Source organism: Lotus japonicus, chromosome 2 (assembly GCF_012489685.1).
Source record: "Lotus japonicus ecotype B-129 chromosome 2, LjGifu_v1.2".
In the NCBI taxonomy this organism is placed as follows: domain Eukaryota; kingdom Viridiplantae; phylum Streptophyta; class Magnoliopsida; order Fabales; family Fabaceae; genus Lotus; species Lotus japonicus.
This window is the reverse complement of record NC_080042.1, coordinates 27076538-27087314: the sequence shown is the minus strand read 5'-3', so window position 1 is coordinate 27087314 and position 10777 is coordinate 27076538. Positions and strand designations below refer to the sequence as shown.

The 10777-nt window shown below is 38.7% G+C and overlaps 1 protein-coding gene across 1 annotated transcript; it reads left to right on the top strand.

Moving 5' to 3' along the window:
• Positions 1 to 8467: 8467 nt before the first annotated feature.
• On the top strand, positions 8468 to 8782 carry LOC130736283 (chaperone protein dnaJ 72-like). The gene has a single exon (XM_057588124.1). The coding sequence runs from the start codon at positions 8468 to 8470 to the stop codon at positions 8780 to 8782; it is 315 nt and encodes a 104-aa protein (XP_057444107.1).
• The last annotated feature ends 1995 nt before the right edge of the window (positions 8783 to 10777 follow it).

Genomic DNA, 10777 nt, shown 5'->3' with positions numbered 1-10777 from the left:
CACCCAAGCTGAGCAAGTGGCAAAGTTTTATGATGGTCTCCAATATTCTTCGAGGTTTGGTTTGGATGCAGCTTCAAGTGGAGAGTTCGATGCCCTTCTTCCACAAGTTGGGTATGAATTGATTGAAAAGATTGCTATAAGAGCCATGAACTTTAATAATGAACGCCAAGGCCGAAGAGGGGTCCTTGAAGTTGAAGCTTATGATCAACTCATGGCCTCCAACATGAAACTCTCCAAGCAAATGAATGAAATTCAGAGTCAAATGAAGATGACCAAGGTGATTGGTGGTCGAGTTGCCAAAGTGGAGTGTGTGACTTGTGGAGGGCCTCATGACAGTGAAAATTGCGCCGAGACTAGACCGGAAGAGGAAGTCAAGGCCATGGGTCAAGCTCGAAATACTTATAATCCGGGATGGAGGAATCACCCAGTTTTTCTTGGAGGCAAAGCAACAATGGGCAAGGAAGTAGCTTTCAAAGGCAATTTCCTAGTCAAGGATTCCAAGGCCAAACCTCAAGACAACCTCAAGAGCGTGGTGAAGTTGAGGGTGGTGGTAGCAAGAAAAGCTTGGAGGAGTTGGTTGAAACATTCATCAACCGAACGGAGAATAATTACAAGAACCAAGAGGCGGCTATCAAGAATCAAGAGAATCAATTTGGCCAGCTGGCCAAGAAAATAGCCGAGAGACCTCAAGGTAAATTTTCTTCCGACACTATCCCCAATCCTAAGCAAGAAAATGCCTCTGTTGTGACCACTAGAAGTGGGAGAGTGATGAATGAATTGAAGAAACAAACAGAGGGAGAAAAAAGAGAGGAGATAGTTGAGGGGGAAGTTGTTGTGCCTATCAAGGTGAGAGAGATAATTGATCTTACTCTTGAAACTAGCAAGGTTCCGTTTCCTAAAGCATTGGCTAAGAAGAGCTTAGACAAAAAGTTTTCAAAGTTTGTGGATGTTTACAAAAAGCTCCACATTAGTATTCCTTTTGTCAATGCTTTGGAACAAATGCCTATATATGCTTAGTTTATAAAGGATATTTTGCATAAGAGAAGGAGGTTGAAGGAAGTAGATGAGACGGTGTTGTTGGCGGAGGAATGTAGTGCCATCTTGCAGCGGAAAATGCCAAAGAAAATTGAAGGATTGACGGATGTGGAAGCCTTGTGCGACCTAAGGGCGAGCATCAACTTGATGCCGCTTACCATGTTTGAGAGGCTGAACTTAGGAGAGGTTACTCCAACCATGCTCTCCTTACAAATGGCGGATCGATCCCTAAAGACTCCATTGAAGGTATGAAAAACGGTAGAAAGGGGGGGGGTTTGAATAGAGTTTTCAGAATAAAACTTCCCACTTAAGATTTTGACAAATCTTTCGAGACACAAGTAAAGTGCTTAAGATAAGAGATGAGAAAAGCACACAAGGATTTTATCCTGGTTCACTTGATGAATCACTCAAGCTAGTCCAGTCCACCCGTGAAGGTGATTTCTTCCTTCTTAGAATGAAGGCAATTCACTAATCAGAGATTTGTTACAACTGCACTTGAAACCTACAAGTGACTAACAATACACTGACTTAGCTCACACTAAGATTCACTCTCTTAGTCTTCTCTAGGATCCGATCAACCTTGATCTCCTAAAGGTAAACTAAACAACTATTTAAAGAATATTGTTTACAAAGAAGTTGCTTCTTAAAAGCTTGTAGTAAACACAATGAATTCGATGAAGAAAGATTGCTAAGAAGATTTGAATATTGCTTGCGCGTATAAGTTTCTTCCACCGCATCTTTCAGTCTTCAGCCTCTATAAATAATCCAAGGATTAGGGTTTGAACATTGCTGTGGAGGGCAGATCTGTGATTTCTAGCTTCTGCTGTGGCTGAGAATGTTAGGTTAGGTTGTCAGGATAGTACACTTGCTTTTGTACTTTGGATAGTGACATGACCTTTAACCTTGTTGACTTCTGATCAGAGGAATGCTTCGTGTTGGAACTTGTGAAGCTTGTTGATCAGAGTCAGAGGGAAGCATGGATCCTCTGACCGTTGTACCTTCTGATTCTGAACTCAGAGGAGAAGTATTTGGTCTTCAGAGCCAGTTTGCTTCTGGACTTCAGAGTCTCCACTTTTCAGCTTCTGGATCTTCAGAGTCTTCTAAACCATCAGAGCTTCTGAGCCTTCAGAGTGTCTGGGTTATCAGAACGTCTGGATCCTCAGAACTTCAAGTGAGCTGAGTCCATATTAGAGCTTGATTAACTTCAGATCTTCTGAAGCTTTTCTACTGTTGAGATTGAACATAGAGATTGCGAAAGCGTTGCTAGGATTACTCTTTAAGCAAAGTGCTTCTGATTTGTGTTAGATTATGTCAAGATCAGAGCCTGTTAAGAGCACACTCAGAAAACACGTTAGAGTACCATAATTGTTCATACTAAAACGTTAACTTGTAATAATCAAAACATAGAGTTGTACTACACGATCAAAACTTGATCTTACAATCTCCCCCTTTATGATGATGACAAAACCAAGTATTTTGATGAACAATTCTTAAACACTAAACTGAATTCACTCAAAGTATAAGGAAAAGAAAAAGACTTATCCTGATGTGAATGGTTTATTTTGTTCATTCTGAATCCAAGTCACAGCTTGATTCTGAGCTTAGCTCCCCCTGAATCTAAGACTTAATGAAAACATTAGTGATATCTAGATTCTGAGCTAAATAAATAGAAGAGTTCAGAGTGAAAACGCATGACATAGATGAAATGAAATAATCAGAGCGCATAAGTATTCAGAGTCATGAGTAGGTTATCAGGGTCGACCAATATCACTTCAGTGAATTGTATTCCTTGTATTTGCCCAGTGACACATCTATGGTCATAAAAGTGGAACTCTTAAATTCTCCAAAAGAAAAAGAAATCACACTAACACAGCTTACACATCAAAAACTGGGTTATACTCCCCCTTTTTGTCATAAGCAAAAGGCTTGGGGTGTGAAAAACTTAGCTTGAAGTACAAGGTACTCCCCCTTAGAGAAGGTCTAAGTTTAAAAAAAAATGGAGAAGGGATTAATGAAGAAAAAGAAATTAGCGAATAAATAAAAGGAGTTAATGCATATGCAAAATGTTTACCACCGGCCACGGGAGTAAAGAGAAGCTTCAGTTACCAATAACTTATCCTCGAGAAACTGCAAGAGCAATAACTTCTGGAGAGAGAAGGATGCTTATATAAAGCGATTAGGAACAAAGTAGGCTTCACAACAAGACTACTTTCGAATAACAAATGGCATCATACATCATTGCATTAGAGGAGCTCAGAAGGAAGGCTTTTGATGAAGATCTTTTCATCAATGTTAGGCACCCAGAAGGTTCGAGAACCATACATGAGTTGACTACAGAGCTGCTTGAGAAGGATCTTAGTCCAGAATTGGAGAAAGATCTGAAGGAGTTCCTCTGCTTCGTGGAGGAGATTCAGGAGCTTTGCAAGCTGGAGCTGAATCTGCTGGAAGAGAAGGAAGCAGTGGAGAAGGATCTGGAGACGATGGAGGAGAGCCTGGAGAAGGATGAACTGAGCAACAGGCTCTGCAACATAGAGTACATACTCGATCGTCTGGAGAAGGAAAGAGTAGAGCAGCGCCAAGAGTGTAGGAGAATGAGGAAGGATCCTCCATTCTAGAGTAATGCAAATGAGTGATAACATCAGCTAGAAGATTATCAAATCCTCGAGAGCAATATCCAAATATTTTGTGACAACACTGCTGCTATTTCTCTAAGTAAGAATCCTATCTTACATTCAAGGGCCAAGCACGTTGAGGTAAAGTATCACTTTATTAGAGATTATGTTCAGAAGGGCGTACTTCTTCTGAAGTTTGTGGATAATGACCATCAATGGGCAGATATCTTCACAAAGCCCTTAGCAGAGGATAGATTTGTGAAAAATCTGAATATGGACTTGTGTCCAGTATGAAGATGGATCAAAACCTCTAACTACGATGCTTCTGCTTTCATCAGAAGTTATCTAGTTCATAAGTTAACTTAATCAGAAGATAAGTACCCATTGGTATTCCTTCTGAGATAAGACATCAAACGCGTGTCAGATTTATTCTGATGTATCGTTCCTTGTGCTTCTTTGGAATTTCTGTTGTAATGATCACATCTACTTAATTCTCCACTGCGTGATATTAGTATTTATTGCTTATTATTACCACATTAATTTCTAGTCGTGGATTTTTACTTTTGGTTTTTGGTTTTTCATCTACTCAACGGTTACCTTTCAAATCACCTACTTACCCACTATTCACCCACGTTCTATCACACGCTCACTTTGCACTTGTCTTTCAAGAAAAATTTTGCACTCTCTCTTCTCTCATCTCTCCCATTACCTTAGTCACCCAAAACCTTCATCACCTTCAATGGCATCATCAAACAGCGACAAGCAAGCAGCCACTTCGGACTATCTCAACTCCTTATCTCAGGAGGCTACGGCCAAGAGAATGGAAGACACCTTTGATGGTTCGGTTATTCCTCACCTCCATGCGGGAGGTTCTTCATCATCTTCTCAGGCCATACCCAGAAAGCCTGAATTTGAAGAAGCGAATCAAGCTCACATGGAAGAGGCTCCAGTCACTTGCGTTCTTACTTTTGATGAGTTGACGGTTCTCTGCGGACCAAGGGTTGATTTTGACAACTTTGAATTAAATGTTGTTAATCTGAAAACTGAAGTTGCTGCTCAGGACTGGGAAAGTTACTTCAACCGTCTGCTCAGGCCAGTTTATGTGAAGTTGGTCAAAGATTTCTGGAGAAAGGCCACTTACAATGATGTCCAGATCGTATCAAGTGTTCTAGGGCAGAAAATTGTCATCACTGAAATCTCCATCGCCAAGCTTCTGGGAATGGAGAATAGAAGAGGAAAAAGGTTTACCAATTTTGACAATCCTCACCTTTTTGGAAAAAAGGGCTCTTCAAAAACTGATGGCAAGATAAAGGATCCCTCTGCCAAACTGAGAATCTGGCACAAGATTCTTCTGACATGCATCAACCCAAGGCCTTCTTCTAGCTCCCCAGATTACATGAACGCTACCCAGAAGTGTATGCTCTATTGTCTGGATCAGAAGTTCAAGCTCTCCCTTCCCTACTTCCTCTTCCAATATCTTAAGGATGCTGTGAAGAAATCAAGAACGATCACCACCTCTAGCAGAGCCTCCATCAAGTACATTCCTTTTGGAAGGATGCTCTCAGTCATCTTCATTGAGAGTGGGTTGGTACAATTCTTGAAGGACTCCAACTGCACATATGATCTAACTGTGGCAACTGGAGAAGCCATCAACGCTCAGACTCTTCACAACATGAAGCTAATTGAGAAGGTAGTTGTGAAGCCAGTTAAGGAATCTGCCGACGAGTTGGCTCTAAGGCGCATCTATGTTGATGGATACCCACTCTGGTCCAAGGAGGACTCTCCAGAAGCCATTGTGGAGTATCTAAACGCCTTGAAGGATGAAGGCGTTGACGTAGATCCTGAGGTCTTCATCGGGATTAGACTCAACCTCTCCCTCCTCCTTCTACCATCACCACTTCAACCACAATTCCCTTTACCTCTCCTCTTATCTCCTTGAGTGTACCTTTGCCAACACAACTCATTGACACCACCACCACCACGGTCACAACTTCATCTGAACAACAAACTTCCCAACCTCCCAAACCAGATCTCTTGGATCTAATTCAACAATCCTCCTCTCCACCAACTCCACCAATTATCCAACTTACTTACCCATGCCTCGCTCCCAACGAATCTGACCAATCTCAATTCATCCAACCTCAACCTGATCCTGTCCCTCTCTCTGTTGCTTTTCCAACCACCAATGCTGAACCAACCACATCTGAACCCTCTGATGTCACACTTCAAAAATACTCCCCAGTCACCTCTAAAGACTTTGTCTTTCCACAACCAGAAACTCCACCCACACAATCTGCCCCTGATCAGACTATTCCTGATCAGATGATCCTTGACCATGCTTTTGACCAAATGAACTCTGAAGCAGACACTTCTGCTCCAGTGACCTCTGAAGCTTCTAGCTCCACACTCACACGCACCCCATCCAACCAACCTTTGACTCTATACAACCCACCAGATCCAAACAGCCTTCTTGAGTATCTTAATTGGATTAGTGTTGAAGGAAACACCAGGATTCGTAATCTATATGCGGCCACTGACTCTTGCTCCAAACCAAAACTGGACCAGTTCTGCCACTCCAGCACATCTCTTTAACGTGTTTTTTTTTTTGGTTGTATTTGCTGAAGCCTTGTGTGGCTCTATGACTTCTCTATTTGCTCCTGGTATGTAATAAGTCTGAATGTGGATTTGTGCACTTTGAATCTCTATTTTGGCTGTTATGACTAAGTATGATAACTCTTCATTGATCTTCATTGAGCCTTTTCCCAATTGTGCTAAAAAGGGGGAGTAATGGTTAGTTGTTGGTGTGCAGTAAGTATAGCAGTAGTTCAAGTTGTGTGCTTAGTATATCTACTGTGCAGTGAAGGTTGGGTTGATGTGATTTTCTGTTGTGATGTACTATGTTCCTAGTTTTTTTGTTACTGCACTTGGTTGTTTATAGCTGCTGAAAGTAGCTATGTTGATGGAAGACCTTTTAAGCTACCTTGATATATTCTGGTTTACTCTTCTCTGGTATTTCAAGTTGCAATTGTCTTGAAGATTCTATATGGTAGTGGATTATATTAGCTAAAATTTGACAAAGGGGAGATTGTTGTTCCTTTGTTTGGTTGTCTGCATTTTAGCTAAGTATGTTGTGTGCCAACTTGTCGGACCCGATGTTGTAACTTCTTGCCTATGACATCTGTCTCTGAGTATCTGATGTGAATTGGTTGTTTGTTTATATGTGAAGCTTTGTATTCAAGTTAGGTTTTTGCTGGAAGCTTTTGTGCGCCGTCAAGGAATATTCTGTGTGTAATCAAACCCGGTTCAATGGGGTTTGATTTAGAGCTATTTATGGAAGTTGGAATCTGCTTATTTATTGATTGTCCGAGGATCATGTGCAGATTTGTTACTTGGTTGTTTCTAATAAAAACTTCCCGATTTTGTGTATGGACTGTGTGATCTTTCAAGCCCAATGAAGACAAGGCCTGGAAGACTATATATGAAGACCCAAGACCTAGGCTCTAGGCACATAACGTATCATTGCATTGTGGTTTTTATCGAGTTCATACTGTTCTTGTACTCTTAGCAGCTTTATGCTATTGTTGTGAGCTAAGAGTTGAATGTTTACTGTGTGATATTGAGATCTGTCTTTGTAACTCATATTTGAGTTCAATCACTGTGGCAGTAATTGTGTGAGAGAGTGAGAGGGAGTTCTCATACTTAGGGGAAGACCTAAGTAATATTCCACGGGTAGAGTTAGGTAGAAAAGGTAGTTGAACTGGGTCAGTTCTTGTGAGACCTTATGTGTACAATTTCTCTATAATAGTGGATTATCTCTCTTGGGTGAAAACCCTCCAGACATAGGTGATATTGCACCGAACTGGTAGAACATCTGGTAGAACATCCATCCTACACCTGCCAGAATTTCATGAAGAATTAGCCCGGACCTTTCTCAACCGCCATGGAGATTATCAGAGAGCGAGAGACCAGAACCCAAATGCTTCAAAGCTCACACCTTTTCTCCTTGATCCTGACTCCGATATGTTTCTATCACACCTTTTCCTCCTTCATCTCTGGGTTGTGATGTTTACTAGGGTGGAGTTGGGTTTATGGGTGGTCACGGATCAGTTTGCTGGGGGTGGGTTGTTGGGGGGAAAAAGGAGGAAGAGGTTCTCTGCGGGTGGGGTGAGTGTGAGGTTGTTGGGTGTGGTTTAGTTTGCAGGTTAAGGGTTTGGTGGTGATGAGATCAGTGGTGATGGCAGGATGGAAGACGACGACAAAGAAGAAGAATAGCGATAGGCAGAAGGTTAAATGAAGAAGATGGTGTTGTGATGGAGAGGAGAAAAACACGAGAGTGAGAGGGAGAGATGTGAGTGAACGAGTGAGAGAGTAAGAGTGAGAGGTATTGGGTGAAGGATTTTGTGACGGATGATTTCCGTCACCAATTAGTAGCCTATATTTTATGAATTAAATAAGTGTCACGTCAGCATTTTCGTTTGGTTAACTGACGGAGATAACCGGAAGGGCTTTAATCGACCGTTTTAGAAACATGAGTGAGTTTGACCGCACATTTTAAACACAGGGGATTCAGACCGCCCATTTGTGAAACATCAGGAGCCAAACCGAAATTAAGCCTAATATTAATTAAGCCATGAAGTGAAGAAGCGGCGAGAGCGCTGCCACGACGTATTGCTGCGCGCCATGAATAACCTTCCCTTCCGACTTCTAAACTCGCTGTTGCTGGCACAGACCAAAACGGTTCCATTATCCACCTCTCCGTTGTCACCCACCACCTTCCGGCAAAAGGAAAAGAAACTCATTCGCGATCGAATCCATCAACGATGGATCATTACAAGGTTCTAGGTTTGCACATAACTGCAACGAAGGAAGAAATCAAAGCGGCGTTCAAGAAACTGGCGTTTCAATTCCACCCCGACAAGCATTTCCAATCGCCCAAGCCTGTCAGGGACATTGCCACCCTTCGATTCAAGCAGGTCTCTGAGGCTTACGATGTCGTCATGGACGATCGAAAGCGCGCCGACTACAATTCGCTATGGCGCTCCGCCGTCGGCAGCAGCAGCAGCAACCATTATTATTCTCAGTATAGCTACGGACACGCTAGGAACGAGACCAACTACGATTATTATAACCCATGATCAAATTATCATTCAATCAACTAGTTTTGTTTTACATTATTATATAATATTTCAAAAATTAAGGGTCTTACAAATAACTAAACAAATCTAAATATGTATAAAATCATAATAAGATATTGTTTACTTTTATTTTACATTTTTCTGTTCGTGATATATTTTGCCAAAAGTCTTTAATTAAAAATAAACTAGTTTTAAGATTTCAGTTTGATTACTAAATAAATGTTTGCAAACATAGATTATTACTAGTGCATCTATTCATCATCCATTTTGGTGGTCGATGTTGCAATTACATAATATTATGTCTAAACTCTTATTTCAATATTAAAGTTTATTTGTATCTTTTATTTATTTTAATATTTAAGATACAAAAGATCTCATCAATGATGGCAACAACACAAATGTATAAACTCATGGCAGAATCCCCCTTTCATAAAGCCCTTCCGCAAGCAGTCATAATTGCAATCAAAAGCATCTATACAAGACCCTATGCATCCCAAAAATCGATTGTCAATCTCAGAGGCGATCGTCATTCCTACACCAAGTAAAAAATAATAATTAAAATTTATATGCACATGAAGTTCCTTATATATATTAGCCAACTAGTATGACTTTATCAAAGAATAAATTATTATTTATCATATGATCTACAAAGTGACATCTTCTATTAAAATTCATAAAAATTAAAAGTTCTTTAAAAAATTTGTTAAATTCTGTTTATCTAACAACACAATTTTTTTTTGTTGATGAATAGTAAATTGTTCATCAGAATGCAACATGAAATCAAACAAACTTTTCACTCTATACCTGAAACAAAAATCAAAGCAAGACATAAAACCAAGATATGAGATGGATGGATGTGCACATTCATTTTGATTGATTTCAACCTTTGATAGTTTTTCTGATAAGATGGAGCAGATATGCCTTCTCATCTATATACATATGTAAAAGAGACTTGAAAAAATAGCATTAATCACATTAGCAATAAGGGCATTAAACACATTTAGAAAGACTACAAAGTCATTAACTAAAAATAATTTGTTATCAACTTTGGAGTTTCTTATAAAAAAGTAATTTGTTAAGTATTAACTAAAAATAGTTAGAATTTTAATTATTAATAATAATCTATATACATATGTAAAAGATACTTGAAAAAATAGCATTAATCACATTAGCAATAAGGGCATTAAACACATTAATAAAGACTATAAAATCATAAACTAAAAATAATTTGTTATCAACTTTTGAGTTTCTTATAAAAAAGTAATTTGTTCAGTATTAACTAAAAATAGTTAGAATTTTAATTAGTAATAATAAATTGAGAAAAATTTAAATCTTTTTTAAACAAAAATAAGAAATATATTAATATGTAAAAAATATTAAAAATTAGATTAATTAAGTAAAAATAATATTTATTAATAAAAATCATTAAGTAAAAATATGTAAAGGAGACTTGAAAAAATGGCATTAATCAAATTAGCAATAAGAGAAATAAACACATTAAGAAAGACTACAAAGTCATAAATTAAAAATAATTTTCTATCAACATTTGAGTTTCTTATATAAAAATAGTTTGTTAAGTATTAATTAAAAATAGTAAGAATTTTAATTATTAGTATTAAATTGAGAAAAAAATTAAATATTTTTAAACAAAACAAAGAAATATATTTATAAGGAGACTTGAAAAAATAACATTAATCACATTGGCAATAAGAGTATTAAATGTGAGACCCAAGTTTTTAAGCTTAGAATAAATTAATGAAATTCCTATTCACGATTAGGTTCGATGTATTGTGAAGGAAACCTGAACAAGTGTTTATCGAATGGAATAAATTTATGAAGGAGAAAGTTCAGGAAAAGGCTAAGCATAGTATTAAAGTCGATGTAAGTTATAGCGCGAGTCTTATTCGCTTATGCCTAGGGCAAGAGCGTTAGTAAACGACTAATTTACTCTTAAAGCACTATAGGAACTAATTCCAAAAATCTTCAGAGGAATAT